General features: G+C 56.2%; 1 protein-coding gene across 1 annotated transcript in view; it reads left to right on the forward strand.

The window, feature by feature from the left end:
- The first annotated feature begins 1,664 nt into the window (after window positions 1-1,664).
- Window positions 1,665-25,678, forward strand: part of ADGRA2 (adhesion G protein-coupled receptor A2) — a 34,578-nt gene continuing 10,564 nt past the window's right edge. Inside the window, exons 1-6 of the mRNA XM_079779422.1 lie at window positions 1,665-2,331; window positions 14,144-14,215; window positions 24,314-24,385; window positions 24,673-24,744; window positions 24,913-24,984; window positions 25,261-25,424. Of these exons, the coding sequence (XP_079635548.1) occupies window positions 2,069-2,331; window positions 14,144-14,215; window positions 24,314-24,385; window positions 24,673-24,744; window positions 24,913-24,984; window positions 25,261-25,424 (715 nt within the window). The 5' untranslated portion in view covers window positions 1,665-2,068. The remainder of the gene's footprint in view (window positions 2,332-14,143; window positions 14,216-24,313; window positions 24,386-24,672; window positions 24,745-24,912; window positions 24,985-25,260; window positions 25,425-25,678) is intronic.

The following is a 25,678-nucleotide window of genomic DNA, read 5'->3' on the forward strand; positions in this document are numbered from 1 at the left end:
GCAATCACTATTTATTTATCTTTGGAAGTTGAAGGAACCAGAGCCTGCAACTGGGAGAGACTTGTGGAGCCAGAGAGGGAAAGTGAAGAAGCCAGTGTCTGGGCCCCGTGTCTGCCGCCAAGGCCCACGGGTAAGGAAGAGAAGCTGCTCCCCTGCAAAGGGAGGTGGGAGACCCGATGAAAGACCACCATCCTGAGAAAGGTGCCACACACACACCAGCAGGGCCAAGAACACAGAAGGAAGGTGGGGGTCACCTTAGCGACCACTCGGGTGGCACAGTGAAGGATGGAGAGCAGGAGTCCTGCCCAGGGACCATCCCCCAACCTGGGCTGCCTGCTCCTCAGCAGCAAGGCTCTGTTAAGTGGCAGGAAAGTCAGCCTTTGTGGGGAAACTGAGGAAGCAGATGCACTGGGCCACATTTCTCTTTCCCTCTGTCCCCAGCCCGGTTCCCAGCTTGCATTCCAGTCCATCAAAGACCCACAAGGCAATTTTCATCCCCACCCCCAGCTGTCAAGGTCAGACCCTGCCCAAAGCCCTCAGACCTTTCTCTCTCTGACAAGGGAGTGCCCCTCTCACTCACTCATTCTCATGCCACAACTCACATTCATAAAGTAGGGGGCACGCAGGGCCCCATTTGACATCAGAGATTAGATAGCCTAGGACAGTGGCCGGCAAACTCATTCGTCAACAGAGCCAAATATCAATAGGACAACGATTGAAATTTCTTTTGAGAGCCAAATTTTTTAAACTTAAACTTCTTCTAACGCCACTTCTTCAAAATAGACTCGCCCAGGCCGTGGTATTTTGTGGAAGAGCCACACTCAAGGGGCCAAAGAGCTGCATGTGGCTCGCCAGCCGCAGTTTGCCCACCACGGGCCTAGGACGTTAGGGGTGATGTGCAAAGTCACAGCGCTGTCTAGAATGGGGCTCTTCTGACTGATAGTGCAGTGGTCTTCCCACACCCCAGCAATCCCTGCTTTTCCTCTTCTTGGGCTCCCTCAGTCCCACTGCCCTCTTCCCCCCTCCCCCACCCCCACCCCCCAACACACACACATAAGCACTTGGTGGTAAGAGGCAAGATCTAGCCCTTCTGCCTTGGCCTTTGCCCCCTCTTTGGCCAAGTGACATGCACGCCCGCTGGGCAAGGTCACAGCAGCGGAGGAGGGTCTGGGCCTCCTTAGGCTCCGGCTGTGTCCTGCAGGGGCTGGGGTAGGGCTGTGAGAGTGAGAGCCTGTTTCCAGGCTGACCCATCGGGTCAGGGGCCAAGGGAAGCCAAGTCTCATACTCCAGAGAGATGAACCAAGTTCAACCCAAAACATGGAGCGCCAGACACCTCTGGTCCAGCCCAGCCGGCAGGTCACTGGAAGCCCCAGAAGCATGGGGTGCAGGCTGGATGAGCGGGAGGGAGGAAGGTTTTTTGGGGGAAAGTGATGATGGTGGGCTTGAAGGTCTGAGATGGGTTGTGGAGAGGGGCGGGAGCGAGAAGGAGTCTAGGTTCTGGGCGGGTGCAGGGGACACGCGGGGCCTGAAGCCGGCTTGCCCACTCTCGCGCCCAGGAGGGCACCGGCCTGGCTGCGCATCGGGAGGCGCTAGGGCCTCGCGGACGAGCTGGCGAGGGGAGGGCGCCCCCTCGGGAAGGCGGGCGGGGTCTGGCGACGGCGGGAGCAGCGCCGCGCAGAGTTGCCTCCATCCATGGCACGAAGCGGCGGCGGCGGCGGCGGCGGCGGCAGCAGGATCCCGGCGCGATCCGTTAGGTCCCAGCCCAGCGCTGAGAGAGCAGGCGACGCGGAGCGGCCCGGGAGCCCCGCGCTGAGACTCCGGCCGCGCCGCGCAGGGCCGCCCGCTCTGCGCTGACAGCCGCGCCCGCGTCCACCCCGCCGGGGCGCGCGCCGGACATGCCCCCGGGGTGCGGCGGCGGGGACCCCCGGGCTTGCCTCCGCCCAGGGCCCCCTGCCCCGCCCTTGGGCGCCCCGGGCCCCTGCTGAACACGCCTCCCGTCCGCCCGGGTCCCTCCGGCCCGCGCGCAGCCCGGCCCCAGTGCTGTCGGTCCCCGCGGGGCTATGGGCTGATGGGCGCCGGGGGATGCAGGATGCGGAGGGCGCCCGCGCGCCTGCTGCTGCCGCTGCTGCCGTGGCTGCTGCTCCTGGCACCCGAGACCCGGGGTGCGCCCGGCTGCCCCGTCCCCATCCGCAGCTGCAAGTGCTCCGGGGAGCGGCCCAAGGGGCTAAGCGGCGGCGCCCCCAACCCGGCGCGCAGGAGGGTGGTGTGCGGCGGCGGGGACCTCCCGGAGCCTCCCGAGCCCGGCCTCCTGCCTAACGGCACCGTTACCCTGTGAGTACCCTACTCGGCCGGCCCGCCCGAGCCGACGGGAGGGCGAATGGGGACTTGACGGGAGGGGCGGGAAGAGGGGGACTGGGGCGCCACCGCCACTTCAGACCTCCGGGACCGGCGGCGGGCAGGCGCCGAGAAGGCAGGCTTGGAGAACTGGAGGAGAGGTTAGGGCTCCAGAGGTGTGGAGGGGAGGGGGGCCTCGAGGGGCCGGCGCGACCCGGAGAGAGGGGCCGCGGGCGCCCTCTCACCTGCACAGGTGAAGGGGAGCGCACGCTGGCGGTACGCCCACGCCCCTCGAGTTTCCAGCCTGGGCTTGTGTTGCGAACTTCGGGGGCCTGAGGTGGGTGGGAAGGCGGCGGGGGGGGGGAGGGGGCCAGGGGAGGGACGGAGAAATCTCTGGAAAGGTCGACGCCCGCGGCCAGTAGGTGGCTGTGGTCGTTACCACCGCGGACGCGTCCCTGGTCGGACGGGAGGAGACTCCCGGGTTGACCCGGCGGGCCAGGCTCCTCCAGTGGGGGGCGCTCCATACGCTCCCCGATCTGGCAGCCGGGCTTCCAGCCGGTTGATCTACTTAGGGCCGGCGGGAGGGTAGCTCGGAAAAGTCTGTCCTTGGGGTGACGGCGCCTGTGGTCTGAACCAGACCCCGGCGTCCCGATTCCTCTGGGATCCCTCTCCCGCCGCGCGCATCTGGGGAATGAGTTCTGCGCTGCGTCCTGCATCCCTCTCTCTCCCGTCCCTCCCCTGAATAGGATACCGCCTCGGGCTCTTTCTCGATTGACTTTTTAGAGCAAAGATGTCTAAGAAAGAAACCTGGCCGAGGAGGTTTCCTCCTTCCCCAGCCTCCTTCCGTCCTCCCGGTTCCCTTCCCAGGCAGAAACTGATTAAGCCCTCACGTTGCTGGCAACCCGACCCCAACCCTACTCGACGGGGGTCTGAAGTCCCCGCCACCGCGGGAGGGTTAGCGACCCCCTCCCCACCCCCGCGATTTCCTGCGCGGACCACGTGCTCGGAGCTCCACGCACGCCCTGTGGGGTGGAGGGTCGGGCCCTCGCGGCGGCCCTTTCCTTCCCTTTCCTGTCCTGGATCCAGCCTGCGAGCCGCTTCCCCTTCCCTGTCCTCCTGACCCCAGTGGCAACCGTTTCCCCTACGCCCCTTGCCCGAGTCGGGGCTGGCTCACAATCTACCCGATTGTGTCCAGAACAATACAGTAACGCCTCTGGTTGGGTGAGCTCAGACGCTGCCCGCTTCCTGACAGAACAGGACTGGTCAGCCTCTGACGTGGGCTGCCTGGCCTGCATTTTCTCCAGCTGGGGCGTGTGTGCGTGTGTGTGTGTGTGTGTGTGTGTGTGTGTGTGTGTGTGTGTGTGTACACACGCGCGGCGCGCGCATTGGGGAGGTGGAGGCGGTATGCCTGTCCTCTCCCACCTCCCAGCAGCTCAGAGATGTGGCCATGGCCTGAGAAGGCAGCCGTGGCTGCTCATTCCAGGTCCTGCTGCGTGTCCACTAGTGTTGAAGGGTCCAGACAGGCCTGACATTCCCCAGCCCACTCAGTTCTGGAGGAGAAAAATGCTTGCTGTGCGGGGTAGCTGGGCCATGACAATTCAGTTCCGAGAGGGGTACGTGTGTATACACCGGATCTTGTGGCTGTGCTCACACACCTGGGAAGGAGGCTGTCTGTTGGGATTGGGGAACCCTAAGGTACCGAAGGCAGAAAGAAGGGGGAGAACATGAAAAGGTGGCTTGGCAGTACACATCTTAGAATGATTTGGCAGCTAATCCTTTCCAGCCATGGCTAATTCCCACCGACGCCACTCCAAGGTGAGAGCAGGGCCAGCTCTGGGTGAGAATATATTGTGACAGGGTGGCAGCAGACACAACTGCCAGCTCATCTTCCCAAACCACCCCCACAGGAAGGGCCCCTTTCATCCTAGGCCACTGACCTCGCTGGTTTAAGATACCTTCCAAAGGAATCGCCCCCTGAGCCTGGCTGGACATCCCCACAGGGAGAACAGACCGGGCAGGCCAGAGAAGACCCTGAGCGCCCCTGGCCCATCCGCCTGGAGTGGGACCGAACCACAGCCGTGGACATATTTCTTAGGTTCTTCCTCCCACCCCCCACATAATCCTGATCCTGATTGCTGCCCACCTCCCACCCACCCACCCCCACTCTCCACCCCACCATGCTGGCTCCTAAAGGAAAAAGAAGCCACGTTCTTCAGTAGAAGCGGGGCGGGATTCTCTTCCCTGGGCTGTCCCTCCAGCACCCCCATCCCTACCCCAGCATGCATCTTGAGGGAAGAAGGAAGAGAGGCCTGAAAAGGGGCTGCCGCCTCAGCCTGGCAGCAACAGCAAGAGGCTAAGAACACGAAAACCTCCTCCACGCCTCCCAAACTCCTCCTCCCTGCTCTCTTTCATTTTCCACACCAATTTCCCCTTTCACCTTTTTGCCTGTCACCTGGTGCAAACAACAGGACTTGAGCCAATCGATTTTTGCAGTGGCTTTATCCTCCCTCCTCCTCCCCTGCTTTCGTCCAGAGTGGCCACCAGATCCCAGACCCTCCACACACCACCCTGCTGAAAGGTCCTCAGGGGAAGTGGGACGCCACCTTGGGAAGCCCAGCAGACACTGGGTGCTAGGACCATTTAGGCCAAGAAAGTGCTAGAGGAGGTGTCTGTCTGCAAAGACCCTCACTCAGAGAAGGCCTGAGAGCAGCTCAAAGGCTATTTCCCTCACAAAAACCCTTCCACCTCCACCCTATTATCTCAGCTTCTGCCTTCTGTTTTCATAGACTACATGCCCCCTCCCCACCCTTCACTTCCCCTCCCCCCTCTAATGGATTTTCATTCGCAGTTTTCCAGGCAAGCACAACTCTTGGCTTCCTTCCTGATCCATCTGTCCCACCCCATCCCACCCCCAGTCTCGAGGCCCAGTCCGCAGGACAGCTGTGGGCACTTATGCTCCTGTCCTTTATGGGGGCCGGTCCCAAAGGGGTGGCTTATTCAGGGAGGACGTGGGTGTGGGAGGGAGATGCAGACCACCGTGAGCCTCCCACCCACCCCTGGGCAGCAGCTGATGGGCCTGTTCTCTGGTTCTCAGCTCTGGCCATTAGAGTGAGGGGGAGGGGGCATTCCAAGGAATTCCAGGGAAGGACTGATAACAGAAAACGAAGGAAATCTCCTAGGAGGACATCCCAGGACATCGGAGCAGCGCCACAGAGGATACCAGCCCGTGTCATAAATTCCTAGACCGTTTGCACTGAAAAGGGCCTTGGAGATCAGCGAGTCCAGGCCTCGCTAACAGTCACCCGCTGGCTCTCAGCAGCTTCAGGACTGGTCACGTTCTCCTAGCGGTCTTCTCGGTCAGGGACTCCCTGTTCACCTGGCTAGACCTGAGACCCAACAGACACAAAAGCTGCTTTAAAAAGCCCTGTTCCTTCCCAGCAGGACCCAGGCCCTTTTGACCTGGGAGCATTCCAAGGCTGGGTGGGGAGGGAGCCAGACATGGGACAGGTCACTCAAATTCTCCCAGAGCCAACAAACCCTCATCCATTCAGCCTCCCAGGTTAGGGGAATGTGTGTGTGGGCGGGGGGGGAGGGGGTGCCCACCACATAGGGGAGGGGGCATTTGTCACACAGATGTGCCTAGCCATGGCTGGGTCCCTTTGCTCTGAGTTTGGTGGTCTTCAGAAGCACCATGGGGGGAGGGGCGGCCCCTTCACAGCCCTTGCTCCAGCCTCAGGGAAGTGGTTCTTGAGCACCAGTCTCCCTCTGGACCTCCAGCTCTGGACTGAGGCTTCCCCTCAGTGCCCCTCACCCCAGCCACCAGGATCCAGTTAGGAGAGTTTGGGGCAAAGTGTGCCAACTGCCATGCAACACAGCCTGAGGGGAGTGGAATGATGCTGGCTGGAGGGGCGGGCCCAGGCCAGCTTCCCCACCCCCTTCTCCTCCAGCCTCTTTCCCCCATATGGTTCTCATAAGGTCTGGGCTCAGAGACAGCAGCCAGAGGAAGTGGCTGTGTACAGAGAGCTTTTGTGAGGGGAGGAGGGGGGGAGGGGGAGAGAGTGAAGAGAAAGAAGGAAAGAAAAGAGGGAGAAGCAGAAGTGGGAGGAGGCCAGGACACTCCAACACACTCCCTTACCCTCCAGTGGTGCAAGGTCTCAGCTGCAACACCCCATGTGGGGTCTGGGACCCAGCCCATCTGAAATGAGGGGCCCAGAGGAAGTCTAAGTCCCTGACTCTTCCCTCCCTCCTGCTAGAGGAGCTGGAAGTTTTGGGATCCCTTGCCCTTAGGGTTCCCCCACCCGTGCAGGATGTCAGGGTCCATGGTCCCATCTCAGGGCAAGCACTGGGCAGAGAACAGAGCCCTCTGGGGTTCACTGGTTGAGTCTTCATGGCACCAAAGAGACTAGGAAGCCATGAGCTGAGCTCCAAAGACAACACGTATAATTCAGCCCCCAGTGGGTCCAGGACCCAGAATGGATTGTTTGGCCTGAATTATTCAGAACCAGGGCACGAACCCAGCCATTCCTGATCCCCTAGGAATCCCTTTCTGCTGGCTACCATGGATCATCCCTCAGTGTTGGGGTGGGGGCAGCAATCCCTCGCCTTAGGGGTGAGTCTGAGAATTTCCCCAAAGACAAAGGCAAACCAATGTAATTTGAACCTAACCAGAAATTGACCCTTAAATTTGGGGTCATGTTTTTAATGGGAGAGAGTGTTTCTAAGTTTATGCCACATGGGAGTCATTGGGATAAGAACCCTTTCCTGGAGGAGAAAACGTTCCAGCCACCTCTGAGTCGATCCTTGGCCTTCCATTCAATGGGCTTTCCTCACCAAAGCCCAGAGAGGGGAGGTGAGTTCCCCAATGCCACACAGCCTCGACCTTGGGCCCTTCATTCCCTCATCATCCTGAGGTAGAGACTGACTGCCCTGTGCCTCCTTGGGATCTGACTGAGAGCAGGGGAGGAGAGAGGAGGGAAATGGCCCTGGGCTGAGGAGCCAGAAGGAAAATCCGGTATCTGCAAGGAAGGGGCTGCTCAGAGGGGCTGTTTATTTTCATTCCCCCAGCCCAGCCGCTCTGTTCTATTTAGAGCTCAGACACTGACAGGACAAGGCTGCCTCCTCCCCTTCCTCCCTCCTTGGGCGGTGGGGGCGGGGGGGGGGCATCCTTCCCAAACTCCAGAACATTCCTTTGTTTTTAGGACTGGGTGACAGGGGTGGGAGAGCAGAGAAACTGGAGTTAGCTAACCTGGGCAGCCTCCCAGGACCCATCTTTCCTGGCCCTGGGAGTGGGGAGAGGCAGATGGGGGAGCAAAGGGTGTGCAAGATGGATGGGGCCAGGTGAGGGGCAGGGGAACCAATCTGTCACAGAGGAGCCAGGAATGGGGGAGAGGGAGCAGCCTGAGGAGGGAGTTCCAGCCTGAACTTGAGGGGCCAGACATCTCCCAGCTGGGAAGGGAAGGCTGAGCGCCCCCTCCCCCCAGGGCCCTTTGCCTGCTGGGAACTGTGTAGTGAGGCAGAAACCCTAGACTTCAGGCTCCCAGAGTCGCCCTGTCCAGGATGGGAAAGGCCATCAAACACTAGAAGGGGTGCGAGTCTTCAGTAGAGACCCATCTTTTGCAGAGAAGAAAGCCCCAAGAGAGGGGCTAGCCTGCCCAACGTCACAAAGCTCCTAGCCAGACCCCAGGGCTCCTGGCCCAGTCTGCCTTTCCCCACACTGACCAATGAGATGTCATCCCTGGGGACAGCAGGGGCGATACGCTAAGGATTTGGGAGCCAGGGAAAGGGGGCACCCACCCCCAAGGATAGCCTAACAAGTAACAGTGTACTTAGGAGACCACTGTCATCACTCAGAGTGTTTGAAATCAGACTCACCCAGGAAAAGTGGGACCAGGTTCTCTAAAGCATTCCTCCCAGTGTTTGCTCTCCCTCTCCCCTTCAGCTTCTGGACTATTCACCCGCTATGGTGGTCCAGAAGAGCTGTACTTGGAGCCGGGTTAGCTCCTAGCTCCGAAGTGAGCACTGGCAAGACTGACCTGGGATGGGAGTGGGGGGAGAGGTAGGAGGAAATTGCCTCCTGACTTGGGGAAAACCAGGGTTCAGCATGAACTGTCTATTGACTACCCCACCTTCCCTGGACCCCTGTCCCTCCAGACACCCATCCATTCACTCAGCCAGTGCCTGCGGTGTGCCCAGCCCCAGGCCGGGAGGTGAGACACCTGCTCTCTGCCCTCAGGGCCTTGGAGTCCTGTTGTGGAGACTGGATACAGACGCTCAAAGCAAGACAGGATCAGGGCCTCAGGGCTCCCAAGGAAAACTTCTGGGGTGGAAAGACGAGAGATGATTTATACTTATGTATAAACAACTGATAACAGATTGATCCTTTCAAGTTTACTTACATTTAAAAAGAAACTCACTTTCTTTACTCAAAATCTCGGCTCCCCGGTGGTGAGATTTTGGGCCATGTTTGGAGGAAGTGTTGAAGATGGATTGGAGTAATCTCCCAGCTTCCTCAAATCAGATGCACACAAACATTCCAGACACATCTCCTGTCTGACACATCCCCCTTCACCTTCCCTGCATGGACGAGTGTAGACACCCTGTCTCATTTATGCTCTTCATTCACTGAAGTTCTAGTGTGTTGCACAGGGCTGAGCACACAGTTGGTGTTAGTGTAAGTTTGAAGAACACATGAATGAATGCCTAGGTGTGAATGACCACAGCTAGGGTGCTGGGGTCCCCAAAATCCCCATCAAAGCACACTGGCCACCTACCACAAGCACCTGCTCACCAAGACGGGGTGCCTTGTAGAGAGGAGGGGTTAGAGAAAAGGAGACAAGAAAGCCCCATTCATAGAAGCCATTTCCAGACTGTTTTCTCTCTTGACCTTGACCTCAGGCCCTGCCTGGACAGCCCAGCTTCAAAGCGGAAGCCAGAGGCTGTCTCAGGACATGACCCCGTAAACCCTGGGGAAGGAAGGTCCTACCTGACTCTCCTGCTAACCAGTAGGGGTTCAGGGCTGACTGGACAGACTTCCAGCCAAGGGGCAGGATCGTGGAAAGGAGAGGCCTGCTGATGTCCTCTCCAACATTTATGTCCCCTGCAGTCAGGCGGAGTGGACACGAAAGGCCGCCTTTAGCCTGAGGGTGGGCGTCAAAGCAGAGCCCGTGGGCCAGAGGCAGTCTCACTTTTGGAGAACCTACTGTCCTATCACCCACATCAATGTGCTCCCCCATCCTTCATGGCACATAACCATTACTGCTAATCGACAGAGTGTGATATTTGGTAGTCATTTAGTTAATTAAGCATTTATTAATTTCAATTTTGAGGCATTTGTATGTCAGAGGCAGTGATTTTTTTTTTTTAAAGGTTTTAGACATCTCTGTGAGCCCTGGAATTGCTCGAAGGCCCTGGGCACTGTACCTGCAGGAGAGGCTGGGAGTTGAGCATCACTTTGATGCTCAGGGTAGATTATGGGCCTCAGGCCATTTTGGTGTCAGCAAGCAGACCACCTTCCCTCCCTCGATGTGGTCTCCCTAAGAGACTGCCGAGGTGCCAGCGGCAGGTGTGGGAGACGGGGCCTTCACAGCCCAGAAGGCCTTGGTGATGGCCTAAATTCCAGGCTCAGACTCTAGAGAGCATAGACCCAGTGTCCAGACCTGCGGTCCTTGCATCTCTGTGTTGGGGTGGGGTGTCTTACATGTATGACTCTTCCCTGCACATGGGAGAACCATTTGGTTCAGGCAACTGCTGGCCCCACGCCCTACAGAGTAGTGCCCACATGACCCCTACAGGGTCATCTTTGATGTCAGGCCGGGATCTGGTGAGTTCCTGTGGCTTCCCAGAGGCCACAGGGCCTCCCTGTAGACGCCAGCCACTCGCTCTCTTGGCCTCTAGCCTCATTAGTGGTAACTCTGCTTGCTTCTGTTCCCTAAAATAGGACCCTAGCTGGGAGACAGCTCTGAAATGGACTCGGCATGCCCCCTCTCCTTGGCCAGATTTCAGACTCTGGGGTAGAGAACAGGGGACTCCAGGGACTGGCTGCCTCCCTGTGAAAATTTGATGTTGATTGGTAGATGGGGGGAGGGAAGGTAGGGAGGAAGAAGCTGAAGATGCTGGGCGTGCCCTAGGCCTGTGAGGTGGGGCTAGTGGTTGGGAGGGAAATCCACCTGGCTGGCTCCCAGTGCTGTTGCAGGGCCAGCGGCTGGTGCAGGCCCAGGAAATGTCTGTCTGGTAGTTGGGGGAAGGGGGTTGTTAAATGGGGCCAAGCCTGGCACTGTGTCTGCAACACTAGAAAGAACCGTGGGACTGAGGCTCCCCCTTCCCTGCCCGATGGTTGGGACCACCCTGCCTGTCTTCCTCCCATGAGACAGCCTAGTGTGGTAGGAACATTTCTCTCCCCATTGGGCGAGGCTGTGCGTGTGTGTTTTCATCTACCCCACTAACAGCCCTGTAACTGCCAGTTTCCTACCTGCCCATAGCAACGCCAGACCCAAATCACTGCCCTCTCCTCCCTCACCAGACTCCCATGGGCACCTCCGGAGAAATAAACCGACAAGCATAATTGAGGCCATTCTCCGGAGAATCTGGGTCTAAAGTAAAATTTCCTCAGCCCTGTCTAGGTTGTTAAGGCCAGAAGATCCAATTCTGGGTGTTTGGGGACTTGAATCATGCAGATGTCTGCCTGAAGTCTGTCCAAGGGCTGGAAATGCAATGCGGCAGGAGGGGCCCATTGGAGAAGGATGAAGTGCTGTGTGCTGGTGGCCCTGCTTCTGTGAGTGGCTTAGAGGGTGGGGGGTCAGGAACATGTTCTCTGCAATGGGAAAAAAACACCTCATTTCAAGCGATTGGACTTTGCACCCAGCTAGCCACGCTGGAAGCGTGGCTGCAGCTGACCCCTACCCCATTCTGCCCTCTCCTCCCCAGCACAACAGAGGCTGCCTCAGAGAGCAGGCAGGGCCCTGGCCTGCAGGGGCTCTTGATTCAGGGTGGAGAGGGTTGGAATGCAAGAGATGAGCTGTTCTGGGCAAGAGGCTGGTCCTCACCTGCCTCAGGGGCTGGTCCCTGACCCTTTGCTCTGCTCTCATGCCACCCGGACATGCACACACCACCCCAGTTGCCTCAGTATCTCATGCAATCCAGACTTCCTCCTGGGGAGGTGCTGGCCACAGGGAGACTAGATAAGGGTTAAAGCCACTAGTCACAGGTGGCCCCTGAGCACTTGTGATGTGGCTGGTCTTAATTGAGATGTGCTGGAGGAGGAGCATACACACCAGATTCTGAAGACTTATTACAAAATAAAAAAGGAAAATATCTCAGTAACTTTGTATATTAATTACATGTTGAAATGATAACATATGAGTTAGGTGAATATGAAAATTTAATATTTTTATTTAATTTTTAAACTTTAAAAAATGTGGCTAGAAAAACATTTAAAATTACATATGCTGCTTGCATTGTACTTCTATTGGTGAGCTCTGGGTTAAAGAATTTGGAGTTCAATGTTGAAAACCAAAAAGTCTGGAGAATGTGGGATATTTTCCCCTCAACACCATCCCTAGATGTGTCTCTAGACCAGTTCTCAAATTAGGATCCCAGGTTTTAATCTCAGGGATCTGGGAGTTGGAGAATTTTTAAATACAGTATTGTGTTTTCAATTCAATGATCTTTTAAAAATGCTTTTGCAGATGATTTTCAATTAGAAGGCATTTTCATAGGATAAGGTTTTCATGTCTAAAGTCAATGTTTCTCAAATTGGAATCCTCAGACATTTCGCAGGAAATAAGATCCTTTTCCCTCCCTTTGACAGGTCCATACTCAACCCAAGTTTGGGAAATCATGTTCTCAGGCCTCCGGATTCGTGGATGGCACTGTGATAATCTGGCAGCTCTGTTCCTCTATCTTTTCCTACTCCCCACCTCTCCTCTTCGCCCCCCACCCCCATCAGCACCCCCATCCTCTTCCTTTCCCAGGAACCCAGGGAAGGGGCCGTCCCTGGGAGAGGCCCCTGGCGTTGAGGGGAGGCTAAAGGGGATGCCCTTTTTCCACCTTCTTCCTGACATTTCAGGACCCCTCCCTGATTTTCCTAAGGATACTGTGGGGCCTTCTTGCCTTCTCTAACTTTTGATGCAACCTCTGAAGCTCACACTTGGGGTGTATGAAGGGAATGAGGTGGGGAAGAGGCAGGCTTTTACTCTCATTCATTCATTGGTGGATTCTTGTATATGCCCTGACCAGGGATTGAATCGAAACCTTGGCGTATCAGGATAACACTCTAATCAACTGAGCTACCCAACCAGATTCAAGGCGAGCTTTAATTTAAAAGTCACACCATCAAGAACCAGTCACTCACCCTAGCCCCATTAGGGCCTGAATGAGACCATTAGAGGCACTAAGAACTGACAAGACTATTTATGTTTTATGAGCACCACCTGTAATGTGAAAAAAAAAAGCTATCTATCCTAATCTATAAAATGAGAAGAAAAGGGTTCATGAAAGTTCTAATTGCTCATATAGTGACTACTGTGATGTACTTTTGGAAATATCAAGATAACGTTATATGTGTGTGTGAAGCACTTTGGAAACCCAGCATCACACACACCCCTTTCTCCCCGCCCCCCCCCCCACCTCTCCCCCGCCCCACGCCAAACTCCTCCCCACAGTCACCCTTCAGGCCCTACTGAGAAATGCCACTGTTGGAGGGACCATTAGGTGTTAGGTGGTTAGGTGTTAGGTGGGGCCTAGAAGGACAGGAAGGGTCTATTTGGAGAGGGATGGAGGGAGGAAGGAGATGAGGGCTCCACCCCTTCCCACTGACCCAGAACCCTTCCACTCTTGCCTCCATGCTGGCCATTGTCTGTTCTCCTCTACCTCTGGCCTTCCCAGGTCCAGACGGAGCAAAGAAGGCAAACCCTTTGCCTCAGCCCAAGGCAGGCAAGAGTTGAGGTTGAGAGGCTCATTAAAGCGTTTAATAAGCAATTAACTCAAGGGATGAGCCCTTTGGCTGGCCTGGAACTCCCTCCTCCCAGCGGGGTGCCTGGCAGAGAAAGGCTGAGTGGGTGGGCGGAGTGGGTTCACACAGTTGGCCGGGGCCTCTTTCCCCCTCCCCTAAGTACAAATGAATAAATAAACAGAGCTGGGGCCGGCAGAAAGGCTGAGGCCTCGGGGGAGCCCAGGGCTCTATCCGTTTTCTGTTAAGGCTGCAGACAGGTTTAGGGAGGCAAGGGCACTCCGGTCCTCCAAGTTGGGGCCTTTTCAGTGCTGGTAGCGTCCCCTTCAGGTGAGATCCTCAGCTCACAGAGAAAGTGCTGGAGACCCCAAGAAGGGGCAGCTCTTCCCATCTGCCTCCACTCCACCTGCAGGAGCCCTGACCCAATCCAGGTCCTTCCCTCACCTCTGTCCTCAGGATATTGGGCTCAGGGCTTGGGCTAGACAGAGCTGTGGAGGGCTGGAAGGAGGCGCTATGGGCTGAACGCGGAGGTTCCAAGATATAAAGGAGCATTTCAGCTTCACATCTATTCACCTACCCATGTGCATACAGAGCCCTAAGTCAGACCCAGGCCGTAGGGGGACCCAGGGCAGGTGAAATGCCTGGTTTGGGGCTCGCTGTTGAGCAGTCTGCCTGAACCATTTGCCGGCTCCTCCCTGTGGTCTCCTGGAGCTGGCGGTGGTCTGCTGCCTTGCACAACTTTAGGTGGTGCCATTTACACAGAATGCGATGTGGCTGTAATTGTGAAATGGGCTCCCCACCCCATCCACACTTTCCAGCTTGTAACAGCACATTCTCCTATCTGTGTTCTCCCTCTGCCTTCAGGCTCTTGAGCAACAACAAGATCACTGGGCTCCGGAATGGATCCTTCCTGGGACTGTCCCTGCTGGAGAAGTTGTAAGTGCTGGGGCGAGGTGGGGCGGAAGTGGGGCATTATGGTCCTGGGCAAGAGCTTAGTTCAGGAAGGATGAGGAACGCTGGTTGCTAAGGGACCCCACAACCTAGGACCTGCTGGCCAAGAGTCAGACCCACTGGGACCCTGCCCAGGACTTGACTCCCAGGGGAAAGGCAGAGAGGGGTTGGTCTGAGAGAGAGACCAGCTCCTTCCCACGGGACAGCAGAGAGAAGTAGAGAAACCTCGCTGGTCTAGGCAGGGAGGAGCTAAGGGAAGCTCATTAATGCTCTTTAATAAACAATCAGCAACGAGGGCTGAGCCTCTTAGTTGGCCAGAAGCCTCTGCCTCCTCCCAGCTGGGGGCCCAGCATAAAGAAAGGGCTGAGGCAGGATTTAGTGTGACTGGGACCTCTTTCCTCCTTCCTTGAAAGCAAATCAACAAACAAAGCCCTGAGGGGCCAGCGCCCTGGGCCCAGGGTGGGGATAGCGGCCACATCCAAATCTCCATGTACCCACACCCCTCCTCCCTAGTTTAGAGCTGCAGCCTCCATCTGTCCATCCACCCTGCAGACCCAGGCGAGCTGGGGTTGGACTCAGGAGGGCCCTGCTAGCCCACAAGAAACTTCTTCCCAGAGTTGGGGACTTGACCTCATCATGGGCAAGTCACTTAACCCGCCAAATGAGGGGATTGAACCAACCCCTCTGTCAGCTTCCTGGTGAGTTGGCATGCTCCAGGATCTGGGTCCTGTCTCCACAAAAGACCTGGCCTCCCATCCTACTTGGAGACTGAGTCCTCCTTCCATCTGCCCCTCCTCAACCCCCCTCTCTCCCATCTCTGCTCCCACCCTTCTGGGCATTTCCAAGTCCTCCAACAGAGCCCCTGCCCGCTCTAGTACCATTTTGCCTAAAAGGCTTGGATCAATGCAATGGTGGATACAAAAGAATAAGGCAGCAAAGACCCAAAGAGATGACAATCTAGTGGAGACCACAGACAATGCCCTATGTATTAGAATTAAGTAGGATGGGGTTTGTGTACGTCAAGTCCAAAAGAAGGATCCGTGAAGTTCAAGGGGAATAGAGATGCAGTATCTACGTGACAAGGAGTTTAGATCTTTAACCAGGACAACAACCTTATGAGGTTGTCTCTATTATACCCACCTCACAGGGGAAGGGAAAGCCTCTCCTCCACCCCCCTCCCCACGCAGTGAGGAAAGCTTGATTAGTGGTTTGGTTAGTGGGGGTGGGGAGGCAGAGCATGTTCTGTCTGATCTGGGCCATTCTAGGCGTGGGAGGGGGTCTTGGGATGTTGACCTTAGCGTCAACACAGCTCTGTGACCATCTGATCATCTGCTCTGCAGCTCACAAACAGGGTGGTCCAGGCAAGGAGAAAGAGCTGCCACCATCTGTTATTTAATGTCTCCTTGGGCACCAACAAACAGGGCAGGTTTTATCTTCCCTGCGCAGCTAGCATTTGGGAGTCCGATTCCACCGCTCAGCCCAGGCACAGTCTTAGAGGGCTGACTGGCAGGAAACCAGACTCTCCTTCCAGGATCTTTGGGAGGAAGACAAACCGCAGCTGCCTCTCCAGCCCTTTGCTTCGCTCCACCAGGGCCAGTCCCCGCCCGGAGACATTCTCCCTTCTCTTAGCACAAGCAAGCACCGCTCTGAGCCTTTCATGCCTCACTGACATCTTCCCATCTTTATCCTTTCGGTTTATCAATCAGACCCACTGGGTCTGCCCCCTCCTCATCCTTCAATCTCATGAGGATAGAGCTTCTGATGAAGATGAAAAGATGGCCTTTTTCTTCCCACCCATGTCAGCATACTGAATCAGATGCCTCTCCTCAGCACTGTGACTCTGGTCACCACACAGCAGGTGCATGCAAAGCATGGGAGGCAATCAGAGAAAAGTGGGAGAATAGTCCAGGAACAATGACTAAATCCGGAGTCATCTGAGGTGGGAGGGCTGCTAGGCATGAGGCAGGGCCCTCCGGGCCCGAGTTTGAGCCCCTGCTCTGTTAGGAATCATTCTAGTCATTCATTCTAGAGAACTCTATTGAGCCCCTTTTATTTATTTTCCTAGGGGCCCAGTGCACAAATTTGTGCGCTTTGAAAGGAACTGTGGGCTGCAAGGCTGCGGTAGGCACAGGGGCTGGTCTCAGCCCATCCTCTGCGCCCCCGCCCGGCCCCTCCCACCACCCCCTCCTCCCCCCCATCCCCTGTGTGCCCACACTCCACTCCCGCCACCACCTCTCCCACACGCTGATGGCGCTGGCCCCGCTCGCACCTGCCGACGGCGCGGAGCAATTGGGGTCAGCACCAACAGTGAGTGCAAGCCAGCCTGGTACCATCAGCGGGTGTGAGTGGTGGCTCTGGCGCCAGCTGCAGGTGCAAGTGGGGTCAGCACTGACAGAGGATGTGAGCAATGGCTCCAGCACTGGCAGTGGGTGCGAGAGGCAGTTGCTGGCCCTGATCGCCCCTCAGGAGCAGGGGGATGTAGAGAAGCCCTGAGGGGTGATTGGTGCCAGCAGTTGCAGCTTGCACCCATTGACAGTGCAGAGTGATCAGGGCCAGCGCCGGGCGCCTGCAGCGGATGCAAGTGGGGCGGCGCTGAGAGCAGGTGCAAGCACTGGGTGGGACTGTGGCACATGGGAGCAAAGAATTTTCAGTAACCACCAGAGGCTCGCCCCAATGACAGCAACTGGCGCCCCACCTTGGTCTGATGCCCCCGCTCACCTGCTCCACCATCCCGCTGTGGCCGCCTGCCATGTTTTGCGCATGCCCCCTGGTGGTCAGCCCACATCATAGGGACCGGTTGTTTGGTTGTTCCAGTTGTCCCACCATTCGGTCTATTTGCATATTAGCCTTTTATTATATAAGATTGTTCATTTATATATCACAAATCTCCCTTATGTTTGTGCAAAGCTCTGTTCTAGGCATTGGGAGTGAACACAATAGACCAAGTGCCTGCCCTCATTGAATTTACCCCCTCTTGATGGGACCCAGAAAATAGCAAATAAATGTATATTATGTCAGGAGACAATAAGTGTTACAAAGAAAAATGAATCAGGGTAAGGAGGATAGAAAGCAATGGCGGCGGGGGGGGGGGGGGGGTGCTGTTTTATGTAGTGAGGTCAAGAAAGGCCTCGCTGACTGAGCCTGAGACTCAAGGGATGGGGGAATCAGAAAAATCAGAAGGCTAGAGAGAGCAGCAGTTGGCAAGGTCCTCGGGTCCAGAGTATGCCTGGTGAGTCTGAGGAACAGAAGGGCATTGTGACTGGGAATTGGTCAGAGATGAGGTCAGAGAGATGCAGGGGTGGGCGCCAGGTTTGGGGCCTCAGTTTCATCATCTGTGAAAAGGGGGGCGGTGGAGATAGGGTGATTTGTAAGGTGCATTGTGGATTTAAAATTCTATGATCCTGCGTGTGTGTGTGTGTGTGTGTGTGTGAGAGAGAGAGAGAGAGAGATATCCACAAGTGAAGGAAAAGATCACAGAGCAAAGTGATGTGGCCGGTTATTCCAAAGGAGGGGAGACCTCTGTGCCGAAGGATGGAGAGGCAGTGCAGGGGCTGGAGGACCCAGGGTCTCCATCCTGGTTGATCATGACTGTATCAGTCGGGATTCTCCAGAGAAACAGAATCAGTCGGAGATGCGTATATGTGTGTGTGTATATCTTTATAAAACCTATAAAGAAATTTTAAGGAAATGGCTCACATGATATGAGGCCTGGCAAGTCCAAAACCTGTAGGGCAAACCCACAGGCTGGTAAGTCAGGCAGGAGTCGATGGTATAGTCTTGAGACAGAATTTCTTTTCAGCTTTTGCTATTAAGGCCTTCCACTGATTGGATGAGGCCCACCACATTATCAAAGGTAATCTCCTTTATTTAAAGCCAGCCGATGTGGTTACCATCTACAAAATGCCTACACAACACCTTCGGATTAATGTTTTGATTAAGTTACCGGGTTCTGCAGCCTGGCCTCGTGGACACATACTAGTAAAACTAATCATCGCAAACACTATCCCACTATCTCAGAGATGGGAGCGGGCCTGGGCCCCCGCTGCTGGAGACGCTAATTCATCAGGTTGGAAGGGGCCTGGGAATTTCTTACAAGGTACGCAGGCGATTCTCATGCTCGTCTGGGGTTGGGAACCAGTGGGCCAGATGACCCGTAGACTGTGGGCCTATTCATCACAAACGAGACGCCGTGGCCTGGCGTGCAGTTGGTGCCAGGAAACACTGATCTCTCTGTCCTGTCAGGCTGAGACGTCCAGGCTTGGGCAGCCGAGCCCGTGGCAGCCTCACATCCCACAGCCCAAAGCAGCAAGTCCTGTAGGAGGGTCGGGGCCTCGACTAATAACTGAAGTGGTAGGTCTGGGCTGCTCCAGAAAATGCTGGCAGTGCCTCCCTGTGCGAGGGCTCCTCTGCCTCTGAGAATGGGTCCAGTGTAAGTGTGTGGGGGGAATAGGCCGGCCTGGTCCCTGTTTCTCAATGCAGGACCCTGAGGCTGGGGAGGGGACAGAAAGGGCGGGGAGTGGGAATGTGCCAGCGTTGATCCCATGGGAGTACCCATGCTCCAGAGAAGTTGGGGGCGAAGGTGAGGGTGAGGATGCAGGGGGCACACCTTTATCAGCCAGGCAGGATAGACAAGAAAACCTGGAAGAGGGACCAGCGGAGGCAGTTCATGGTCAGCCCAAGGAGTGTATAGAAGGGCCCAGACATGGGTGAGGCCCCCCTCTCTGGATTCCACAACCCCTCGGCATGGGCCAGCCTGTTTGTTGCCCAGAGGAAGGATATCTGGCATGGGGGTGGGCAGGCTATGAAAGGGCCCAGAGCTTTACTCTGGGATTGAATCATGCCTTTGCCATTCACCGTTTGGGTGCCTCGGGTTCCTCGCCTGGAAAATGGGGCAATGCATGTTCCCCTGACAGGGATGTCATGGGAATGCGTTCCTCTAGGGAGAGAGCCGGGGACAGCGGGGACTTTCAGGCAGTAAATGGCAGTTCCCTTCTCCTCGGAAGGGTTCCAAGTTACACGGTGTTATACGCCCCCTCATTGCGTGGGATTGTCCAGAGCTCCCAGCCTGCAGCAGGCAGTCACGTAGATGGAATGGAGGTGCTGAAAGGACCAGGGCTGGCCCATTCCTCCGGTGCCTCGCCTCTCTGCCCAGAACCCCCACCCTGCGCAGTCAAAGGGGAGCAAGCCACTGCGCTCCGAGGGCGCCCCAATCCCAGTGAGAGCCCGGGACCAAGTGGGCCACAGGGCACACAGCCCCGGAAGAGGCCGCAGGAGCGAGGCTGGCGTGCCAGCGAGTGGCTGCGTGGACACCGCCCCCAGAGGCTGTGCGCTCGGAGGGAGGGAGGGCCCGGGGCGGGGAGCCCGCGCAGCCCCAGGATGATTTGTCATTGCCTAATGAGATTAATAAGCCCGGGGGGCTGGTATGCAGGGGGATGGGGTTCTCATTAGAAGCAGATGGTCATGGGAATGGTGGCAAGTGGGGTCTGGGGGTGGAGCGCCGCTCACCCGCCAGGTGGTTTCCATTAATCTGTAGGCGGGGCCGGGGGCGCGGTCCCTCCTCCCCTTCCCACCCCCCTGACTCGGGGAGGAATGCGGCGGAGAGCTGCTCTAGGCTCAGGCTAATGGGTTCAGGGACAGCCCTCCCGCTTGCTGCTGTAGCTCCATGTCTGGCACAGGGTATGTGCTCAATAAATACCTGTTGGATGATATCAGAGATGAGAGGGGCCTGGGGCTTGGGGGTAGGAGGGAGGCTAGGACCACCTTGGCTTTCCTCCCGGCCACCAGAACCTCTCCCTCTCCCCCGCCCCCCCAAACAGCCCCTATACCTACGGGGGTGTTTTAACCCCCGTCTCAGCCAGGCCCCGCTTTCTAGTGAACCCTGGAAGTCCTGGAGGGCTCGGGGAAAGCTGCTCTGCAGCCTCCGAACCAATAATTTGGTTTTCAAACCCACAAGCAGGGAGGTCTGCAGGGGCCAGAGGGAGCCAACTTTGCCGCCCCACCCTGTCCAAACGTGGTGCGCGCACGCACGCACACACGTACACAAACATATAAACACGCACACTGTTAGACAAATTCACGCTCAATCTCTTTTGACAGTTTTAGTGAGATATAATTTACATACCATAAAGTTTGTCCCGTTAAAGCATTCAATCCAATGGTTTTTAGTATATTTACACAGTTGTGCAATCATCATCATAATCTAATTTTAGAACATTTTCATCATCCCCAAACCTTGAATCATTAGCAGTCACTCCCTATTTTCCTAGCCCTAAGCAACCACTAATCTACTTTCTGTCTCAGTAGATTTGCCTATTCTGGACATTTCATATAAATGGGATTATGTGGTCTTTTGTAACTGGATTTTTTTCACTTAGCATAATGTTTTCAAGGCTCATTCATACGATAGCATGTATCAGCACTTCATTCCTTTTTATGATCAAATAATATTTCTTGTGTGCCTATAGCACATTTTTGTTTATTCATTTATCAGTTGATGGACATTTGAGGTTTTTCCACTTCTGGGCTTATTGTGAATAATGCTACTATGAACATTCCTGTCCAGGTTTTGTGTGTGGATGTATGTTCACTTCTCTGGAATATCCACCTAGGAGTGGAATTGCTGGGTCACATGGTTACTCTAATTGTCCTACTGTTTTCCAAAGTGGCTGCACCATTTACACTCCTAGCAATAATGTACAAGCGCTCCAATCTTTCCACATTTTCATCACCACTTGCAGTTGTCTGTCTTTTTTTTAAATTACTTTATTGATTAAGGTGTCACATATTTGTCATCAACCCCCCCCCCCATTCCCTCCCCAAACGCCTCCACACGCATGCCCCCTCCCCCTGTTGCAGTTGTCTGTCTTTTTTAAAATATATATTTTATTTATTTCGGAGAGGAAGGGAGAAGGAGAGAAAGAAACATCAGTGATGAGAATCATTGATCAGCTGCCGCCTGCACGCTCCCTACTGGGGATCGAGCCCACAACCCAGGCATGTGCCCTGATAGGGAATTGAACCATGACCTCCTAGTTCATAGTTTGACACTCAACCACTGAGACACTCTGGCCAGGCTTGTCTGTCTTTTTTATTGGATGTGAAGTGGCATCTCATTGTGGTTTTGATTTGCATTTTCCTAATGACTAACAGTGTTGAGCACCTTTTCATGCGTTAATTGGTCATTTGTAAATCATCTTTGAAGAAATGTCTATTCAAATCCTTTGCCCATTTTTTCATCTGGGTTGTCTTTATAACTGAGCTGTAAGAGTTCTTTATAAATTCTGGATAGAAGTCCCTTATCAAGCATATGATTTATGGAAATATTTTCTCTCATTCCATAGGTCATCTTTCACTTTATTTTTTAAAATATATTTTTATTGATTTCAGAGAGGAAGAGAGAGGGAGAGAGAACTAGAAACATCAATGATGAGAGAGCATCATTGATCAGCTGCCTCCTGCACGCCCCCTACTGGGGATTGAGCCCGCAACCCAGACATGTGCCCTTCAGAATAGAACCTGGGGCCCTTCAGTCCACAGGTTGACACTCTATCCACTGAGCCAAACCAACTAGGGCACCTTTTACTTTCTTAATTGTGTCCTTTAAGAGCAAAAGTTTTAATTTTTTATTAAATCCAACTTATCTATCTGCTATTTTGTTGCTTGTGCTCACACGTTCACTCTTACACACTCAGCTTCCTGAGTTTCTATTTCCCCCAGAAGGGTCTAGGATATGATTTGCTCCCAGAACCAACACACACACACACACACACACACACACACACACACACACACACTTTTGCCATGGGTGGGTTGTCCTACTACTCCATATTGACATAGATACAGGGAGAGGAGTGTGCTGAGTCAAGGGAGCCTGGTCTGGCTTGGGCAAGTGGTTTGGGGGAGGGGAGGCTCCATCCGCTCCCTGCACCTCCTCCAGGTTCCAAGACCACAGCTCTGTGGAAGCAGAGGGCAGAGAGGGACGGGAGATGCCACATCACAGAAACATCTGTGCATCCTCATGACCTCATGGAAGAAATGAAGGGATCAGATTAGACAACCCAGAGCAGGGGTTCCTCACAGCCCCTGAAATCATATGCACAATGTTGGGTGTATGCATTTTTCTGGGGCGGGAGTCCATAGCCATCATCACATTTTCAAAGGGATGTGCTTAGCAATTACGGTGCAGAACCACCGACCTACGAGGGCCTCATAGGTCTGAAGAAATTATCCAAGTTCTGTCGTAGTGTCCCTTCCTGCTGCTGGGAGGGCACCGCCCCGGAGCTGCTTAGGGACCAGGGACCAGATCCCCTGGGGCTGTCAGAGCTCAGCCCAGGCCCGTGCCCTTCAGGAGAGGACCCAGGACTACTGGTCTGGGCGAGCAGGCCCGCTCCCAAGGGGCTGCCTTGGTGGCCAGGAAGCCACTCTTCAGGTGGGAGGCAAGCGGGAAGGAGTGCCCACCCTTGGTGGAAGCGCCCCTTTCAGTAGCCCCGGCCGGGCCGGGCTGCAGGAAGTCCAAGGCAGGAAAGCGCTGGGGCCAGCAGCCGCCTTGCTCCCATCTGCAGAGCATCAGTGGGGCAGGCGGGTGGAGGTTCTCGAGGAGAGGAGGGCCGGGCCGGAGGAAATGAGAATAAACACAAGCGAGCTGGAGGGAAGGAGCGGGGGGCTGCAGCCTCAGCCCCTTGGCAGCCCATGAAGGGAAGTGACACAATGAGGAATGTGTTTCCCTCTGCCGTCCCCCGCACAGGGGTGGGATACGGAGCCCTGAGAATGGCCAGACCCGAACGGGGGCCAGGGGGCACACGCTGGACTAGCATCGGAGGGGGGCGGGGTGGGGGCGAGGGTCTGGGCAGCAAAAGGGGGCTGACAGGCAGGAAGGACAACCCTGGGTCCTCTCCAGTCTCCACTCCGCAGGGTGTTCCAGGGGCTGCGTGCTTGCACGTTCCCTGCGAGTGCCCGGCCTGGGGCACCTCCCAGCACGCCTGCGTATGGAAGCCATCCCTCTGGGAAGCTGACCCCTTCTGGTGGCGTTCCCTTCTTTCCCAAGGGACTCAGGGTTAGGGAGGCTGGCTGAGCCCTTGGTATGAGAGGAAGCTGGGGTATGAGGACCCCTGGCCATGATGTTTCATTTCTGTGTGTGTGTGTGTGTGTGTGTGTGTGTGTGTGTGTGTGTTTGTCCCCAACTCAGACTGTCAGTGCGAAAACAGGCCCCCTGGTGGGAGGGCACCTCCCCATCCTGGACACCCATTTCCTCTCCTCCCAGCAGGGAGCTGGCTCAGTTAACCCCCTCCTGCCCGCGGTCCAGAGCTGTCCCTGAGGCTTTGGCAGGAGCGTCTGTCCCACATTCTGGGCTGGAGAGTGGCAGGCGGTGCCCTGCTGGAGCTCAGCCCTGAGTGGTACTCCCCTTGCCACCTTCCCTCAGCTCCTTGGAGACCCTGGGGGGAGGCGGGCACAGGACTGAGCAAACCTCCGCTCTGAGGGGCCAGGCCAGGTGATTTATAGCCTTGCCTTGGAGTCCGGGACCCTGAGACCAGGTCAGCATCCATGCAGTCATCAATCCACTGCCTGACCTATTTCCTCACTTGTCAGCTGGAGAGATTCGCAGGATAGCCATAAAATACCTCCCGACAGCCAGGCAGAGGGAGATTTCATCTTTGTAGAGCAATTTGTAACACCCATTTTGAAATGATTCTCACAGCGGCCCCATGAGATACTCAGGGCAGCTCAGAGGTGGAACCAGGGCCTCCCAGCTCCGAGCCCAGGGCCCGCACTTCTTGTTCACATGCTCCGCCTCCTGCTTCCTCCTCTGAGGCCTGTCATCCCTCTCCTGGCATCTACATCCTCGCTCGTCTTCCTGACCAAGTACCCCTTGTGCCGGGCAGGAGGCCGCAGAGGCCTGTTTGAGGGGCAGGGCCTTCATCCAGCTTCCCCGCCAGTGCTAAGGAGTGCCGGGATGGGATTTAGGAGGAAACTGAGTCCCGGCACTTCCTGTGACAGTGAGGCTACCAGGCCCCAGGGGAGCGAGGGGGGGGGGGGTGTTGGGCAGAGCCGGAGAGGTATGAGGGCCTCCCCACTTTCCTCCCACAGGGACCTGAGGAATAATGTCATCAGCACCGTGCAGCCCGGTGCCTTCCTGGGCCTGGGGGAGCTGAAGCGCTTGTAAGTGGCATGTCCTGCCCCCACACCGCCCAGCCCTCCCGTTATCCCTGCAGAGAAGGTCCATGGATCCCATGAGCCACACCCCTCCTACTCACCCACCATCCCTTCTTCTCACCCACCCCTAGCGGCCCCCTCCCCACACAGCTTACTGGCTGGGGGCAAACATTTGAACCCCCAACCTCCTCTCCTTCGTCACTCTGTTCCCACACAAGCCACACTTGTGTGTCCCTCACAAGCGGCTCTGTGTGCAGCCATGTGGCCTGCTGAGGTCGTGTGTGTCTTTCTAGAGATCTCTCCAACAACCGGATTGGCTGTCTCACCTCTGAGACTTTCCAAGGCCTCCCCAGGCTTCTCCGACTGTGAGTGAGGGGCGAGGGGAGAGGGAAGGTTCGCCCCAAAGGATGGTTTGGGAGGAGGAAGGTAGCTCCAAACCCTTACAGGTCCCTGCATGCGCTTCACTCCTTCCTCCTCCTCCCTCTGGCGCCAGGAGACCCTAAGATCGCCTCACTGTTCCCTGTCCCCTGCAGAAACATATCTGGAAACATCTTCTCCAGTCTGCAACCTGGGGTCTTTGATGAGCTGCCAGCCCTTAAGCTTGTGTGCGTATCTTTTCCCAGCCCAAGGACTCAGACCCCACTTTGTTCCTCTGCCCTGGAGGGAGACACCTGGGCATCTGACCACAGTGGCCAGCCTCATGAGTAGGCGGGACAGACAGTGGCTGAGACGCCACCACATTTGCCTTCCCGTGATTGCTGGGCCGGAGCACACGTACCCACGTTTGCCCTCTCCAGCTCAGTCCCTTCCCGGGGCTCCATCCCCCACTCAGGGAGCCCACACCCCTCTGCTCCACTCCGTGCCCTCTACCCACTCTGCAGGGACTTCGGCACCGAGTTCCTGACTTGCGACTGCCGCCTGCGCTGGCTGCCGTCCTGGGCCCGCAATCGCTCCCTGCAGCTGTCCGAGCGCACGCTCTGTGCCTACCCCAGTGCCCTCCACGCCCAGGCCCTGGGTGGCCTCCAGGAGGCCCAGCTGCGCTGCGGTGAGCAAACCCTCACCCTGCGCACCTGCCTGGGACCCTGCCCACCCCTCGGGCCCGGGCTCCCTCCTGAAGGGCCCGGCCGCCTCCAGCCCCTCAGCATGAAGTGTTCCTGGGTGGTGGGCAGGCTCTCCCCGGCATCCTCTCCCTCCGATCCCACTGGGGGTCGCCTTCCATCAGCTTTTCTCAACTTCCCTCGGGCCTGCTGCTCTACGTTTTTATCTGGGGTGACGTGTGCTGTGGAAATGAGAACTTTT

Source organism: Cnephaeus nilssonii, assembly GCF_951640355.1.
Source record: "Cnephaeus nilssonii genome assembly, chromosome: 8".
Taxonomy (NCBI): Eukaryota; Metazoa; Chordata; class Mammalia; order Chiroptera; family Vespertilionidae; genus Cnephaeus; species Cnephaeus nilssonii.